This window comes from Tetrao urogallus, assembly GCF_951394365.1.
Source record: "Tetrao urogallus genome assembly, chromosome: 8".
NCBI lineage: Eukaryota > Metazoa > Chordata > Aves > Galliformes > Phasianidae > Tetrao > Tetrao urogallus.
The window spans coordinates 19137287-19155031 of NC_136821.1; the positions used below are offsets into that span (position 1 = coordinate 19137287).

The 17745-nt window shown below is 36.9% G+C and overlaps 1 protein-coding gene across 1 annotated transcript; it reads left to right on the plus strand.

The window, feature by feature from the left end:
* Positions 1-489: 489 nt before the first annotated feature.
* DCAF17 (DDB1 and CUL4 associated factor 17) lies at positions 490-17220 on the plus strand (the record flags this gene model as incomplete). The annotated part of the gene is made up of 14 exons (XM_079539105.1): positions 490-636; positions 1741-1844; positions 2640-2730; positions 4086-4225; positions 5361-5439; positions 5607-5696; positions 7688-7795; positions 8299-8404; positions 11920-12062; positions 13382-13491; positions 13919-14006; positions 15601-15696; positions 16014-16169; positions 17032-17220. The coding sequence occupies 14 exons, from the start codon at positions 490-492 to the stop codon at positions 17218-17220; spliced, it is 1647 nt and encodes a 548-aa protein (XP_079395231.1).
* Between the last annotated feature and the right edge of the window lie 525 nt (positions 17221-17745).

The following is a 17745-nucleotide window of genomic DNA, read 5'->3' on the forward strand; positions in this document are numbered from 1 at the left end:
GCCGGAATCTCGAGTGGAATTCTTTCCTTTGCACCTCCGTTCGCCCGTGCGCGTTGCACTCACTTCAGTCCCCTCAGTACGGCGCCCGGAGGTCACAGCGGCAGCGGCCGGCGAACTCGGAGCCCCGAAGCCTCTCCCTACGAGCCCCCTGCGGGCAGCCCCGGCCTCTCAGGCGCGGCGCGAGTGCGCCGCGGAATTCCGCCCCGCAGAACTACAGTACCCGGCGGGCCGCGGGGCGGGCAGCGGCGTGCCGGGTCACGCGTCCCCGCCGCGAATGGCGAGGCGCTCCGGGCCCTCCGCTCCCCGCGCCGGCCGGGTGGTTCCGGCGTGCGCCCCCCGGCCCGGAGCGGCTGCTCCGGCCTTTGCCCGCTCCGCGTCCCCCGGCGCCGGGCGGGCCGAGGCGGCCACGGGCACGTGACGTCGGTGGCCTCTCCGTGCGGCTCGGGGCTCCGGGCGAGCGGCAGGGCCCGCGCTGCCCGAGAGCCGAGGATGTGCCCCGCCGTCGCCGGGAGGGCCGCGCCGCGGGCGCCCAACGTGTGCCGCCTGCTCGGCCGCAGGGCCCGCGGGTTTTACGCCCGGGACGCCGGCGTGGCCCTCCGGAAGAACATGGGGCTTCTGAGAACCATCCTCTGCCAGGTAAGGGCGGCGCGAGCAGAACGCGCGTTTCGGAAGTCGCTGGGTCGCGCTAGCAAGTCTGGGGAGGGAATACAAGTGCAGCCGAGAGAGTTATAAACGGGTACCTGTATTTAGTGAGACTCAGAAACCTACGGAGTACCGTGGTGAAGAAACAGCAGAAGCGCTTGTAAATCTCGTGTTCACGTTAGAAATTGCCTCTTAGGAGATCTTATATTGCTTCTTCCATCCCTTAAGATGGCTAATACTAATTCTGTAACGTTTTGGGGAGTTCTCAAAGCAAAATCAGCAGAGGTCTGCAGGTAAACAAACATACCCTTAACGTGTCAGTGACGTTTCTGTTACAGAAATAGAGAAATTACACCAGTTGTAGACTAAGTGTGTTTCATTTAAGAATGATTAAAGCTGCTGTGCAGTAGTTGACAGCCCTGCACTGACAGCTGGCGTGGCATACAGTGGGCAGCTGTGTTACAGCTGATTTCCAGTAAATGTACTGTCTGAATTTAGCAGCCCCTAATGCAGCCAGATGTTTGGGCGTGTGAGGGCATCCCTCTGGCCTATACAAATGCTTATGTTTTGTAGCACTGTGTTAGGGGGATATTGCTGCTGGTGTCTGCAGTAGGCACCTTTAACCATCTATGTGAGAATGAGCCACTTCCAGCTGATGTTGCAAAAAACCGTACTGACAGCCTTTCTACCTTTCATACCAGTCACCAAGAGTAAAGTGGAAGCGATGCTCAGTAAATTCAATTACTTATGTATAAAGGAATGGTACGTGCATATTCACACAGAAGGGGATTTTATCCTTGATTAATATTTTTGCATGAAAATTGACAGTTCTAATGGAGGCAATTAAGAACAAAATGTTAATTGTACATGTTGTGCATAAGCTAGTAAAGAGTTACTTTAATTTAGTTTTTAAAAAAGAGAAGTCTTCTCTTAAAAAGTGTTTTGTTTAAAAAAAAAAACCAAAAACCCAAAAAACTGCCACAGTCGTACAAAAGGAAAGGTTCCATTAAACTCAGTTATCAAGCTGCAGGAGCAAGGATTTTCCAAATGCAATTTTTTTCACAAGTCCATCACAGTTGTAGCCTCTGTCTGTTTCAGGAAAGTACTAAATTCAAGAACGTTTGGACAACGCACTCTGCATCTCCTATTGCTTATGAAAGAGGAAGAATTTACTTAGACAACTACCGATGCTGTATCAGCAGGTAATACATTTACAATTAAAAGTTGACCTGGCTTGCAGTTCTAACATCACAACTGTTTGAAACATATAGCAAACCTTACCCTTCTCAACTGTCCCTGTGAGCTGAGTGGAATTTACTTTTGAGCAGATCAGTTCTCTGACATGCTTTCCTGTTCCATGAACATTGCAGAGGCACAGCTCAGAAGCAGCACAGGGCAGAGTAAGGGCCGGTGGGTCCTGCTCACATCAGTCCTCACCTGTCCCACGTGGGAAAGGAGTAGGGACTAGGAGAACTGGTGTAAGCCATGGTCAAAACAATATTGAGACGGTGCAATATGAAGGTTTGAAGGTTTATCTTTGTCTCAACTTCTCCATTAGGGGAAAACTACACACGCTATGAAGATTTTATGCTAGTATCAGGTTTTTAAAAATGTCTGTACATTATGCCATCCCTTTGTATTAGGAAAGGGAACTCTGGAAATACTTTAGAGGAAGGTTTCAATATGATTCTTAGTTTCTGGAATATGTTTTCTTGTTAATGGATATTACTAAAGTAAGAACAGTACTATTAAGTATATCTTGTTCTGCTTGCTTTAACAAAAACTTAGCAAAGGTTTGGTTTTAAGCATTACTTTATACTACATTTACTTATAAGCCTTACTTTGAGAGCAATTTCAGATAGCATTTACAAAGGAAAATTAAGGCATGTAGATCTCTGACTTACCAAAAGAGTAGGATTTATATAAGTGTATGAAATTACTTGTGATAGAAAGTAGTTTATAAAGTAGACTAATGATTAGCAATCATTTTCCTCCAGCATTGCACAAGAGCCAAGAATACTTTATCAAAAGCCAAAGTGTTCTAAGTCAGAAAAAATAGAAGATGCTTTATTATTGGAATGCCCACTGGTAAGAATACTTTTTACTAGAGCATTGTTTTGCAAAAACAAATTAATATCTTTCAGAGGAACAGATTCAGAATAGAGCATTCTTTCCCTGTTAACTGTTTTTGTCAACATTTTTTGTGAGCAAAGTCATCCAAGGTTTGCATCTTATGCTTATTTTGACAGAATGTATGCTTAGGGGTATACTCTGAATTTTTCAACAGTGCATTTAAGTGCTTTTTCATGAACATCTGTGGAAGATTTTAAAAATTGTGCCTTTATGCTTATGCAACTCAATTCTAATTCCTTACAACATAAATTCTGTTCTGTTTATTTTTGAATTATCAAGGGCAGTAAATGGGAGTTTTCTTTTTCTTAACCAGATGTTAACATTTTATATATAAAAAAGGCCTATTGAAGTAACTGTCCACAAGCTATTCTCCCCTTTCTAGTTAATTATTTTAATTAATTTTCCTCCTTTCTTCCCTTACATTCATAGATACTCATACATAGATAGTCTTGCTGCAGTATTTAGACTGAAGCTTGTTCTGTTTTCTCACAAAAAAGGTAAAATTTGAGAGAAGTTAGTCAATTCAATTAGCCATTTTTCATTGAGCACTGTAAAGAGAAGGAGAAGTATTTCTTCATCCATGGGTTATTTTGTTTGGTTTGAAATGTCTGATTCACCTGGTGGAATTTTAAACTATAATATTTTGTACTTGGGAGCACCCTGCTGAGATGTAGTCTGGAACACACAAGGAAAGAGAAATGAAAAATGCAATCAGTATTTCTGTGTTGTTCTTCTTAGTGCCTATGGTATAGTAATATCATGCAATTTGAATGTCTTTTAGTTCAAAATCAAAACTGTTCATTGCTATGACAAATGGATTTTCCATTTGACTTCAGACTGATAATCTTTTCCATAGCTTTAAAATCTTGCCATATTTGATGCCACACTGTTAGACTTCTCATTCTTTCTCTTCTTCTTGGGTTACATTTTTGTGTTATTTTTTCTGAAGCAACTAATAGTTCTAATACAGTTTGTCTGTTTCATAAGAAAAGGTCTTTGTGGGTGCTCATATATGACTGATTTAGCTTGGTTCTAAGCTGTAAGAGCTTAGTCTCCTTAGACTATTTGTATTTCCCCTTCTTGAGGATTTTTTCACTTGTGCACTGTCCACAGAACATTGCAAAAAGTTTGGAATCAAATTAATTGTGTAACAGCTGATTATTAAGCACAGACGTGAACTTAAGAGATTCTGATGTGATTATCAGGAAGCTTTCCATCTTTAGTTTTTGAGCGCTGTGTATTTATTTCTGTCTTGTTGTTATGTAATATCCTGATACAAACTTCTTCATGATAACCTTTTTGTTACACAGGGGGAAATGCTACCAAATGCATCAGACTATAAACCTTCCCTTATAGTCTTAACAGTGCAGAACTGGCTTCTACGTCTCTCTGCTGATTGTGGGGAAATACTGGAAAAAGTATACCTTGCGGGCTCCTGCTGCAAGTTCAGGTATTAAACATTGGCTAGGGTTTATATAGCTAACAGTCATTAGTATTAAACTGGAGAAGAGGAATCATGTTTATCTTGCAGTATAGTAAGCTGTCCAATTTTTGTGCATTCAGAAAATCTTGATTTGATGATTCCTCTGGGAGGGTAACCTCTACAAAGGACTATAAATTTTTTTTTTTAATTGGAGGGAATTTGCTGCAAATACAAAATGGGGGGAAAGAGCAAAGTCCCAAGTTCCTCATCAAACTTTACCATGATTTCCCAGATTTTTCATTGCTGCTGGTGATTGAATATTATGTAAATAGATTACCTTAAAACACTCCCTGCAGATCAGAGGATGCATAGTTTTTGGGTGTCTTAGAGGGAAAGACAGCTCATAAAACCTTAGGAACACAATCATACATAGGTTTGTTTGTCTAGCAGTTTTCCTGGAGTATTTTTCCTGCTCTGTTTTCTTTAGAATCACTTCAGCAAATTAAGTATTACTGTCTCAATTTTGTTATCAAGTTCCACAAAAGTAACTTGTACTTTAAAAGTAACCACACACACACAAAAAAATCCAACAAAGAGACTACTACTGTTAGTTTTTCTCTGATGATTTTATAGCCTTTGATAGTGCAATAACAACATACCAGCAGCAAACTTCTAAGAATGCAAAGCAAACTTCATAAAACATAAGAAAAATATGCTTCAAGGTTAAAGTAAGCAGTTTTCAACTTACGAACATTCTTCTCCATAGGGTATCCTATCCACTTCATTCTTAAAAGCACAGCAGTTACTGCTTCTGGCAAGGTGCATGGTTTTTTGAGTTCCTGGAAGTCGTCCTTAGACTGAAGAATAAGAAAGCGGTGATTTGTGAAGGGAAGGAATAAAAATAAGACAGTGAATATTCATACTTTCAGAAGTTTTTACACAACTCTATAAGGAATAAGCTGTTCTTGGCATCTAGTCCAGTGGCTTTTGCATTATTGAAAAGAACAAACAGTTCAGGTGCCTTTCTCCAGTCAGATACTGAGCAGTTTGCCTGGACGCAGGGATCCGCCTAATTACAATTGGTTAAATTTTGCATGAAATAGTGTATTTATTATTAAATGATTTTACAGTGATTAAGACAGGTCTTTGTTATTACAAATAGGTACCTAAGTTGGGATACTCCTCAAGAAGTAATGGTTGTGAAGTCAGCTCAGAATAAACTCCCTGCAGCAGCACGGCAGGTAAGTTTGTTGAAAAACTGTTCTTTAATTTTTACAAGATCCAATCACAAATTTACAGGGACAGATAGGGAGACATTGTACTTTGCTACTATGGTAAAATATAAAGACATTCGAATGCCAGTAAATACCTCAAGTATAATGTGTGTTCATTGCTTTTTCTTTCCCAGGCAGGTATCCAACAGTCTGTACTGTTCCATCTTGCTGTCTTCCAAGTCTTGCCTCTGTCATTTATTGGAATGCTAGAAATAAACAAAAAGGTAATTTTATTCTGCACTGTAGTTGTATGAGAGACATGATTTAGGCAACTGTCCCACAATTTCAGAAGTCATACTTAATGTTTCAGGACACAACTTTTTTTAATGAACAGTGATGTTCTTTTAGTGTCTGATAGTCGGAAGAACTGGGGGAAGAATCTTATTTCCAGAAGAGGCAATGTTAATGAATTGTTACTGGGTTACTCGTTGATGTGTTCTTTTCACCTCTTCATACGTAGATACGCTTCTCACCCACTTCTAGTAATAGTCTATTGATTCTATACACAGTTACAAATGACTCCAACTTGCATTATCATAGATACCAAATGGTACAGTATAAACATGTCTTTATCAGACAAGAGGAAACAACCTTCCTGAGGTTGGTTTGTGACCTTCTACATAAGCAAACGCTTAGATCGTCAAGCTGATGGAAATTCTGGTGTTCTGGTTAAAACGATATTTTAAGTCATAGGTGTTCTAGATAAATCTTACAAGAGGAACAGTACGAACATGCAGGACCTGTCTTCAAAGTTCTGTGAGCTACAGTCTCATTTGGGGTCCAGAGTTACCAGTGGGTTTTAGCTCATGCTGGGTTTGGCTAAGGCTGGGAAGTGGAAGAGGAGGTTTAACCATTTTTCGTTTGGACCTGTGAAAGTTTAGGTAGGGGCACTGTTCTGTTTAAACTTAGCATTTATGACTGGAAAGCACAAATTCTACCCATATCAGGGGTATTCTCCATCTTTTCATGGATGGCATGCTGGATTCATCAGGGTCATAGCAAGCAAAATGTGAAAAAAACAAAACCAAAAAAACTTCAATTAGGCCTGTACTGTTTATCAGAGTAACTGTTACTACTAGGAATAAGGTCAGGGTTGAATTTGGAATTTGAGAGTATGTTAATCCAAGGAAATAACTAGTGAATGCAATGCTAAGCCTGACAGGGATCAGTAGGGTGTAACTGTTAAATTACAGTTAGGATTAGTTACTCTTGAATACTACAGAATGCATATAATGCAACAGTTGTACTGAGGTGGTGTGCCACAATAAAGTCTGAGTTCAGACTGGAACTTTTTATCCTTTGTGTCAAGGGTAAAGAGAGTTTGGGCTGGAAGACACTAGGACCAAAACGAATTTCAACAGAAAAAAAGAAGAAAAAAAAAAAAGAAAGCAAGGTCTCAGAGGTGAATTTATCTTTCAGGACCAAACTGAAAGATATGGATAAGAATTAGGAGTATTCCAGCCTTTGGGTTTCTTTTCTTTAATTGATTTTAAGCCTGTTTTACTTGTTTCTTCCTACAGCTATTCTGAATTAAGAAAAAAAAAAAGAAAACTCTGGTCTTCCAAACATCTCAGGATAAAAAAATTACCACCTTCACATGTTGTCATTAAATATTAAGAATCAGTTTGTTCCTTGTTTGTTTGTTTGTTTGTTTGTTTGTTTTTTCCAGTGGAGATGTTCTAAAGAGTAGCACAAATGAATACTGTGTAATCTCTAAAGGGGTAATCAGCTTTTCATGTATGTGTCTAATTTAGATTTGGAGAGGATCTGTACTCTTGACAGCTGGATAGTTTAGTTTTAGTACAGCTGTACAGTCACAGAGGCATGGTTAGTCTAGTATTTTACCCTGGTGATGGAGAGGTTCTGCAATCAGCACTTTTATATTGAACTGTTAGCTTTCCTATTGACTTCCTGTGGGATGCTGGGCAATACAGTCTATTCATGTCTTGTAATAACTGGATAATGTGATATGAAGATATACTCAGAATTAATTAGAGAATAAATGTTCTTGTAGAATATGACTTACCTGACACAGATGATAATGCAATGCAAAGTATTAGAGAAACTCGGCAGAACAGATGAGCTACAGAAACCTTCTTAAACTAAAACTTTGGTTATAGGAAAAGGAATCTAATTACTGAGATTATATCCTTAATTTTGGGTTTTTCATTCTCTCAATTATTTGTTCTTTAATAGAATATTTTTCTTTTTACAGGTATTTGGTAACAATGTAACAGACGTTGCTATTTCTAATGGAATCCTGATTGTCATGTATAGCATGGGTTTGGTCAGGCTCTATAACTTCCAGGCTATCTCTGAACAGGTAATGGGAAATTTTTCATATAGTCCATGCTATTTTGTGGTAACAAATCATTAATATACTTTAACATCGCATAGGTACATGTGGATTGTGTAAAAGGATAGAATCCTTGCCTATGTCTATTTACAGCCTGAAGCTATGAATGGATGCACTATCAGAAAATTCTAGCTCTGCCAGTCACAGGTGGCAAAACATGAGAAATAGGGCTGGACAGGCATTTCAACATATGCTAGACCAGAGCATGCTGCTTTTTATGCACAGTCTGTAGTTACAAAATAATGTTATGGTTAGAAAATGATGGGCATGGAAGTTTGTTTGATTTGAACCTGAACTACAGGTGAACCTTTTAAGTTTACCTTTTTCCAATTAAAAAAATCGGATGTTAATTCAAATTAAGGCTTTGAGCAGCATCTAACAAGATAAAGAATGCAGTAGTAATGGAGCACTGAAACAAAAAAGCAAGTAAATGTGCATCAATAAAGCTGAATTGTTCTGCGTTATTTTAGTTCATGGAGCAGCCATTTGATCTGGGATGTGAATTCAGTTGGAATGGTGAAGTGGGAGTTGTGGGAAAGTATCCATTTGGTCTTCCATGTAACATTAACATAACAGGTATTTATGATCTTTGTATTATTTTCTCCTATGTGGTTTATTTATGACTTTTTAGCACCAAGAACATTAAAATTACTGTCCTAATGTGCTGTTGCTTTATTTCTGGGTTCATTATAGTACACTCCTGCTTTTCTTTACTTTTAATTGCAAGAATAAATTAAATAGCTTGAGCCATTGTATGATTCTGTGACTTATCTAGCAAATTAGTACAGCACATAATCTGTTTTAGAAACCTCACAAGTAATGCACAAAATGGAAACACCTTTCTTATTTTTGAGAGAACTGTTCAGGAGAAGAGAAAGAGCTTCAACAGCTGCTATTGATACTTAGAAACTGTATATAGCACATAAGCAGAAGATGAGAGAAAATTTAATCTGACCTGCAGAGAGAATTCAGTGAGATAGTATGTAGCTTGTCCAAATTGCATTTTCATGTTTCTAATTATTGGAAATGTGCCAGTTTCAGTAAGGTTAATTCCCAAGGAAAGAAGAAATGATACCTTAAAATCTATCCTCATGCCTCAAATCACTAATTTATCAATGTTCTGCTTTATGTAATGCCTTTAATTTCTTTGAAGCCAGACATTCATCTCTACTGGTACCTCTAACATTAGAATTTGATAATAAGAATCTCAATAAATGACCAAAGGCTGTGAAACTTTTTTTTCTCTTCAGAAATTCTAAAAAGTTCAAGTGAGACAATTGAGGTGGGAGTAAGTTTCACCAAAATCAAATAAGGCATGCTTTTTTCCTCTAATTTTTGAAGGATTATGTAGTAAATACTTTATAGGAGGCTGTTCCCATAAAATGTTTTTCATCTTTATGTTTATAAACAATGTTAGATAATAGCATACAAACAAAAACTGATTCACATAAACTTGAGGAAGTGCACAAAGATAAAATGCAGAATTAATAGTTAAAGCTTTCAAGTATAATGCAGTGTTTTATCAAAACAGTGATAGGCTACTGTATTTGATGTCTCCTTATTTCTCCTTATTTTCCTCTCTGCTAAACCAGAATGTAATGCTATACGCCCTTTGGAAAACACTGTGGGAGCTTAGAAAGGAATTCTACAGTTGATATGTTCTCATGTCTTATGAATCACTATAGTTTTTGTTTATGATATTCAAAACCCATGTGCTGGGGGAGAAATGTTTTTGATCTTGAATTATATTTAAAAATTTGTGGTCAGGAAGCTTTGAACTTAGATGAACATTTGCCATGGCTGCTGTTTGCAGCTATTTGCATTCCTGTGGTTTTTTTTGTGGAGCTGTTTCTCTTCTAAGAGTGAAATGGCTGACCGAACCTTCAGTGTAATGTAATGCTTCAGTGAGTAAGATTTTAACAACTTCAGAGTTTAAACTTGTATTTACTGTAATTTAACTGTTCAAAATTTTCCTACTTATGTAGTCTACTGTCCCTACAGAAATTGCCAGAAGGGATGGCAATTCCTTCAAATATGATGCTATTTTTATGGTGTATGAGGTGCTCAAGAGGAGGTATAAAGAGATATAAACACATGCATTACTATGTACCTACCACAACTTTTATAGCTATTGACGGATAAGAAATTTAATTTTGGCCACGGTTGAAAGAAAAGAAAAGATAACTATAGGTCTTCATTATGTCATCTTCTGAAGGACCAGCATATAAAATTGTAATTTGATTGATTATCGTAGGATTCAGTAAATTCAATTAACAAAAAACAAATTAGAACAAATGCATGTTAGTGCTGCCAAGAACAACTTTGTGGCTTATGTTTAGATGAGACTTGAGAGTTCTAAGGAAATGAACAAAGAGGCTTAACTAAGAGACTCAAAACTTGCATTGCCAGGGGAAGGACTCAGGAATAATGAAAACAAAATGTTGAGCAACAAGAGCAAGTGACACATAACAGTGATGGGGAGTTGAAGCAGCAGTTACACTACTGCAGAGGTGGCTGCAGCCTTATAATTTTTTTGGCAAAGTAGCATAAAAAAGAAAAGTATACCTTAGCAGCAGCCTGTACTGCTTCAGATGGTTGTATTGCTGGAAAAACATTTATACCTACCATTTAGTCCATCCAGTAGAATTTTTGGTGGGCCTTATCATATATATTCATTATTTAAAATAAAAAAGTCTACAAAGTGAAATGTTACAAGTTTTCTTGACCTATTTTTCATCTTCTGACAGATGTTAATAATTGCAGGTCCTCTGCTTATGCCTCCATCCTCAACATTCTCCATACTTTCTTACCTCAGTTTTCATAAACTGTATACTTTGTTACATGTTGCACACAGTCTCCCATTTCCTATGTGCTAGTGCAAAAGACATCTAGGAAGAGAACCTTTCTCTAGCTCAGGAAAAACTTCATTTCCATGGACAGCAAAGTGATTCCTTTCTGTATAAAGGGCTACGTTCTGAGAAATATGAAAGAAAAAGTGGGAAGCACTATATAACCATAATTACTGATATCATGCAAAATCTTGGCACCATCAGCTATAGTCTGGTTAATTATCTAGACTAAGCAGGGCAAGGACAAGACAAAATTTGGATCAGACTCTGGGGAAAAAGAAAGTCCAGATAAGAACCTTGCCCTCCTCACAGTAATTCGGCTTGAGTATTTACATTCTGTCTGCTTAAATTCCCTCTGCAGATTTCCTCCATGTTTTGTCCTTCTTTTTCTTCTTCTTTTTCTTTTTCTTCTTCTTTTTCCTTTTCTTCTTCTTTTTCTTTTTCTTTTTCTTCCTTCTTTGTTTTTTTAATAAGCATTTATCTGTACAAAAAAGAGAAGAAAGAACTCTTCTTTCATTTTAAACCTGATGGGAGTCAAACAGCTGTAGAAGTTGCTTTTATTTATAAAGTTTTGTAGAGGCCATTTCCTTCCAAGACATTTTTCCCATTTAGTACACAGAATATTTGTATGAATGAATCTGTCTTATTTATCCCAACTGAAATCAAGACAGAACTAGACTCGTTTTGACATTAATTAGAAGAATTATTTGATTTGTTTTTGTTTTGTTTTGTTTTGTTTTTTCTAAGAACTCTGCTACAGATTGAATTCATTGTGGTCCGCATTATTTTGCTGTATTACAGAAAAGGATGCTTAGCTATTTAGTACTATTGTTCTCAAGAGAATAGTGATCTTTTTGATATGCGATTTGACTGCTGTTTGATCTGTTCATGTTTATGTCCACTCTCATTCAGATGGGCTGGACTAATTTTAACTATTTGCTAAGTTTTCGCATATCCAGCTCATTTGGAATGAAGTAAGTCAAAGATATCAGGAAAGTAGTTCAGCATGAAGATGTGAGAACTCAGTAACCTTCCACAGGGAATTGCAGATACGTATATGTGCCTGGATGCTAGGTGAGAAAGTGTCGCTGGTGCTAGAAGAATTATAACAGCCAGTATATTTCCACTTGTCTTCAAAAGTTCTGAAGAGTTAACAGCTTTATTGTAATTTAGACTTGTAAGGATCAACAGAATTATGATTGTTCTTCTACTAATGGTCTTAACATTACCCCATGTTTGCAGATACTCCACCTTTGCTATTTGAAGCATCTTCTCTGGAGAATGCATTTCAAATTGGAGGTTTTCCTTGGCATTATATCATCACACCTAACAAGAAAAAGCATAGAGGAGTCTTCTATATTTGTTCTCTGAAAGACAATGCTTTGGTAATATATTGAGATAGTAGCTTCTCTGAAATAAATGTGTGTCGTGTTTGTCCTCATCTCTCCTTCTGAGCATTGCTGGAGGTAACAAAGTATTCATTTTCCAGTGTGGTGCCTTCACAGGGATTGCCCTACAGCATTCTATTTACCATCCAGTGAAGTCATATTTTCTTCTGAATTACTATTGCTTCTGATATTTCCTTCATTGCAACATAATCATAGCACTGCCAGTGCTACATAGCATTGTATTCAGAAGTTAAAGAGTCGAGCAGAATCTCATACCTAATTCCTTGTGTGAAATCATCTTAATGCGCTTCCAATTGGGCAGTCTACCAGTTGGCATTTTAAGAAATTGCAGAACAAGCTTCCTTAATGTCTGTGGTCTATCCCTGATTTGTACATTTTCTCTCTCTAGAAAGATGTTATTACTCAGCTTAATCCAGCATCCCTATTTTTTTTTCTTTTATGTACTATCCATCATATATTCTTTTATGTGTGATGACTGTCTCAAATTTTATTTTGGATCTGCATTTGACATGAAGATATTTATGTAAAGAGTTTCTGGCCTCTTACTTGAGGATTCTTTACTAAAAAACTTCTCATATGTGAACGTACTTATCTCTTTTATTAGCCTGACCAAATCGGTGATCCTCCTCCTGACTCTTTTAGCTTCAGAACATCTTTCATAATCCTGGCTGAAGATCAATTTAGATTCAAAGGGACTTGTGCAAACCTTTCCCATCTAGTTTTTTCTGGGTGGCATGAACATGGGTTCATGCATTTGAAAATTTGAATGATTAGTCAGCTAAATTTAACAGCAGAAAGTACCTTCCAAAACTTGAAGATTTTGATCAATTCGCATCATTTGCATCTGAAATCACAAGTTACTGTAGGCTTACACGCTCCATAAATATTTGTGCATAAGAAGGGCTGAGCCTGAGGCTTGAAGCACAAGATGAAGTTTGTGCTACTACATTTCTCATGTCTTCTCGGATTACTAGAATTGTTCCAGGATTTGCAGAATGTAGGTTTCATTTCATTTTGCATAGTTTTAGAAGAGGCTGCACATGTCATGTCAAGAGGCACACAGTCATGGTACAAAGTGAGTGTTTATTGCAGATTGAAAGAAACGTTGAAACAGTTCCATGGAGTATCCTTGAAAATTAGAATTGTTGGAGTCTCTACTCATTTATTTATTTGTTGCTTTGTTCTTCTGCCTTCTTTTCTGGTCATATTTACCCGAATAATATTTATAAACCTTCAGAGGTCTTCTGTCAGACTTTAAGTATATTAATATTCTAAACTTTCCCTTCCTTCTTCAGGCAAAAAATGGCATACAAGATATGAAATGCTGTTCACTGGAACCTGATTGGATATATTTCCATCCAGATATGTCGGGCAGAATAATCCATGTGGGACCAAATTTGATAAAGTATGACTTTTTTTTTTTCCTCAAGTCTTGGTTTCACTAGGCAGAAAGTTGCATAACTGAATAAATTCAGTAGTTTGATGATTTGTGGGCCAAAACACTGCCATCAGTTCCTAGAAACTGGAAAAATTATAAATTTGTCAGAATCAGGAGCTATGGAAGAAACATCTGCAGATTTCTAGATGATGAGTGTGTGTATTCGCAGGCAATAGTGGAATTCGATATTAAAAAAATTCAGGACGACAGCGCTAAAATTTCAGTGATACACATAAATTATAAAAATAATTTATTTCAATTTCAGTTATTTCTGATGGTTTTAATACAGCTGATCTTTTCGATTAAAAATATACAAGTACTGTAGTAAATGGACATGAATGTAGTAAATGGAAATGAGTATACACTCATTTTGTGATTTTTGTCTCTTTGGTAGAGTCTTGAAACTTAAAGAAGATGAAAATAATACAGACCAAGTAGAAATTGCAGAAGACTTCATAATCAAGGCCAACAGAGAAAACTGTGTGAGTTTTAACAGGAATTTCTAACATTTGAGATGACAGTGCATAATTTTGAGCAATTAGGAGGTGTTCTGAGAATGTATATGAGCAAGCAATGTGTTTAATGGGTATAACTCAAAGCTCTTTGACACTCCTTGTTTTCATTGGTCTTTTTAAAGCTATATGAAAGAAATTTTGAAAAGAAGTTATATTTTCAGGATAGATTTCTGAATCCTCAAGCTGTTTTTTAAGTTCTCTGCAGTCTTTAAGGTGTGCAATATAACTGTATCAGTGACGTAAAACATACTTACAAGATGGTGGCAGATTTCCTTCAAATGAAGGTGTCACCTTCATTTGTGCTCTGCTAAGTTGATTATACAAATGCTATAAATGTTTCAAGTCTCATAAATTATGGGTAAGTCTTTGTAAGATAACAGAGATAGTACATTCCTTCAAGAAGTTTGACTCTTCCCTGCTGTGTATACCTGCACACTTGTGACAAGTTTAGCATTCAGGTAACCCTTGGTGAGCCAATTCAGTGCAATAACATTGTAGATAACAGCCCTGGGGGAAAAAAAAAGAAAAAACAAACAAACAAAAAAAAGAGTACTCATTTTGCTTACTTGGTGAGTTGAACTGGAGCTGAAACAGTAGAGAATAGTAGAACCAAGTGGCAAGGGGATGATCTGAACCTCTGGCAGAAATGAGCTGCTAAATCACCTCCATTGTTTCCTGCAATCTTTTAGAGTGCTTTTGTGGCTTTTCTTTTTCATTTGACACAAATGTCAAAAAAGTTCAAAGAACACAATTAGGAAGAGTTTTTTGTGCTATGCCATTTTCCTTCAATGTATATAGTTTATAGAAAGCAAAGGTGCTTTTTTTAATCACTTATGAGTACTGTAAAGTCCCCAGTAGTTTTGAAGCTTTCTTAGGAGAAAAGTTTGTGTTAAAAATCTATACTCAGGAGTTCTATTTAATTCAGAAAGGATAAGTTTTGTCATCTAATGGATTGCCTTCAATTATTTAGGAGCTGAGAAACAACTTTCTGTTGGAATAAAAGCTAAGAAATTAGAGTTGTTGAATCCTGTCTGTAATCTGCTTTTTACTTTTGACCTCCATTAAGATACTGATAATGCCAATTTTGAATATTTTTTGCATTAGTGATGATGAATGCAATGAAGCAGCTGTGATAGTTTAAGATACTACTTTGCCTGTCTCCTGGAATTAAGATTAAGAAGCAAATTGGTGGTGACTGCATCCTCATTCCAACATCTTGGCTCCAGTAACTCCAGTTCTAAAAAAAAAAAGTGGTAGTGGAGAAACTTTGCCACCTCCACAGGAATGAGAAGCTGTTAATTACTAACATCAGTTGTACCTCACCTAAAGACACCAAGTTCATAAGCCCTCATAAAGAACAGATGGCAGCAATAAGGCTATGTATTGCTAATAAATAGAACAAGAGTCCAGAGATTAAAGCAAGGTCAGGAGCAGAAGGCGTGACACAATTCCAGAGACTAAAGCAAGGTCAGAAAGCAGACGACATGAATTAGATATGTTGTCAAATAGATATGATGAAACTATAACGCTCTAAATACAGGGCCATTCTTTTTCTCCAAAGGTGAACAGCTCTGTTACTGTAACATCTTCTGGTCGAGTGGTGAAAAAGCGTCTTAACGTGCTGGATGATGACCCAGAACAAGAGGTAACTGATGTAGTGGGTATGGATTAAAGTTTAGCAAGAGAGAAGTCATTCCTGTTACAGGTGCAGTGCCTGTAACCATTAGCTGTGTTATCCATCTGTTTTTCTATTTATCCTATGATATCTAAAATGCATCTACTTGTACATTGTTCAGAACATCACTTTCTTCTCTTCCTGTCTTAAAGAATACCACCAACCTAAGTTAGAAACCTTGTGTGAGGAAAGATGCTTGTTGGCTATCAGGCTGGCAAAGAGATGCCAGAATACTTTCCAATTCTTCAGGGAATGTGAAATTGTTTCATATGTAAACTTAAGGCTTTGTTTTTCCTAAGACATTCAAAATTGTAGACTATGAAGATGAACTGGATTTGTTATCCACTGTGGCAGTTACTGAAATAGGAGCTGACGGAAGAGCTCACCTTGATTTACGCTGTAATGAACGTGGGATTCTACTTAAGAGTATTCCATTACTGGAATCCTGGGATGTGGTGAGGAGCATTCCTTTTTTTTGGTTGTTGACACTAACATTTCCCCTTTCCTGTTTACCTACCATTAAATGCATTAATTTTTCATTCAGATTTGAAGTAGATAGATAAATTGTGTTGCCTGGTGTTATGAATGAGACTTGTACTAAATATAATCATGAGTCAAAAAAATTAAGTATTCCATCAGACAGTAGTTAATTTATCATAAAATCTTAATTATTTGAAATCAATGTTTTTTGGCTAGTTGCATCTTTTTTTTTTTTTTTTTTAGTTCTTTCTGAAGTATTTATCAACTTGAATACCCACTGTCTGGCTAGTTACATCAACTTAACTTTACACCTTGTAAATATTCTCCTTAACTGAACTGTAACTATTCATGCATAGAATTAAGCATGGACCTTGCTGTGTGTACGTTTGGAAAGATGCAATGGGCAGTTCATATAGCCCAAGTTTAGGTACCTAATTTAGGTAGTCTAATTTACTCAGCACCTTTGGTGTCTCTTATAATCGCCTGTATAGGCGACTTAAATGCTTTAAATTGTGCTTAGATTCCCAAAAATAGGTACACAGAATATCTTTAAAACTCTGCCTTTTTTCTAGAAGGGCAGACTGTGTGCGTCCACACAAATTTCCTGTCTGATCAGGGAAATAAAAAATGTTATGTATATATACATATATATTCCCTCCTCACCCCCTGAAGGAAAATGATACTATTACTAAATTAATACTATTATAATATATACTGTTATAATATATACTATTAATATTACTAAATTACACTATACTAAATGATATATCAAACAATGATACTGTTATCAAGCTGTGGAAATTGAGACTGCAATCAGAATTATTTTTCTCATTTCAGACTTACAGTCATGAAGTTTACTTTGACAGAGATATTGTATTGCATATAGAACAGAAGCCTAACAGGAGGTTCAGTTGTTATGTTTACCAAATGGTCTGTGATACTGCAGAAGAAGATGAATGTTCAAGACATGAAAGAAAAGAAAGAGTGTCTTGTAAAAAAGGAGGGAGAATTTTTGAGTATACTTAAGACATAACAAGTACAGAGACTTCAATTTTGATGTTATTTAAGGACTTCCTCTGTATTAAGTAGTCAACTACTGTTTTCCAGCCAGTGTTTAACATTTTGTACCATTATACGAGGTTTTATTTTTTATTTTTTTCTCTAATATTGTACTCTTGTCTGTAGTCCGTAATGGTTTTTCATGCATTCACCAGTTCTTTAATGCCGAATGCAGCATTTCTTGGTTCTATTCAGCAACTGCATTGAAATACTGAACATCAAGGAGAAAGACGTAGACTTTTTGATCATCTGCTGCATTCTATCTTATGTAGTTCTAGCTATGCAACTTTAATACAGGCTGTTAACTAAAAAAATGTGAAAGGCTGTATAGAAAAGAATTTCTATGTAGGACAAAAACTGCAGTTATCGTTACACAAAACCGACAAGAGGATTTTTTCTGATATACAAAACCATTTGGGTTTTTGGGGGTTTAACCAATTTTCTAGTTGTGTTTGTTTTGGTTTGAAGAAGAGTATTAATAAATTATGTATA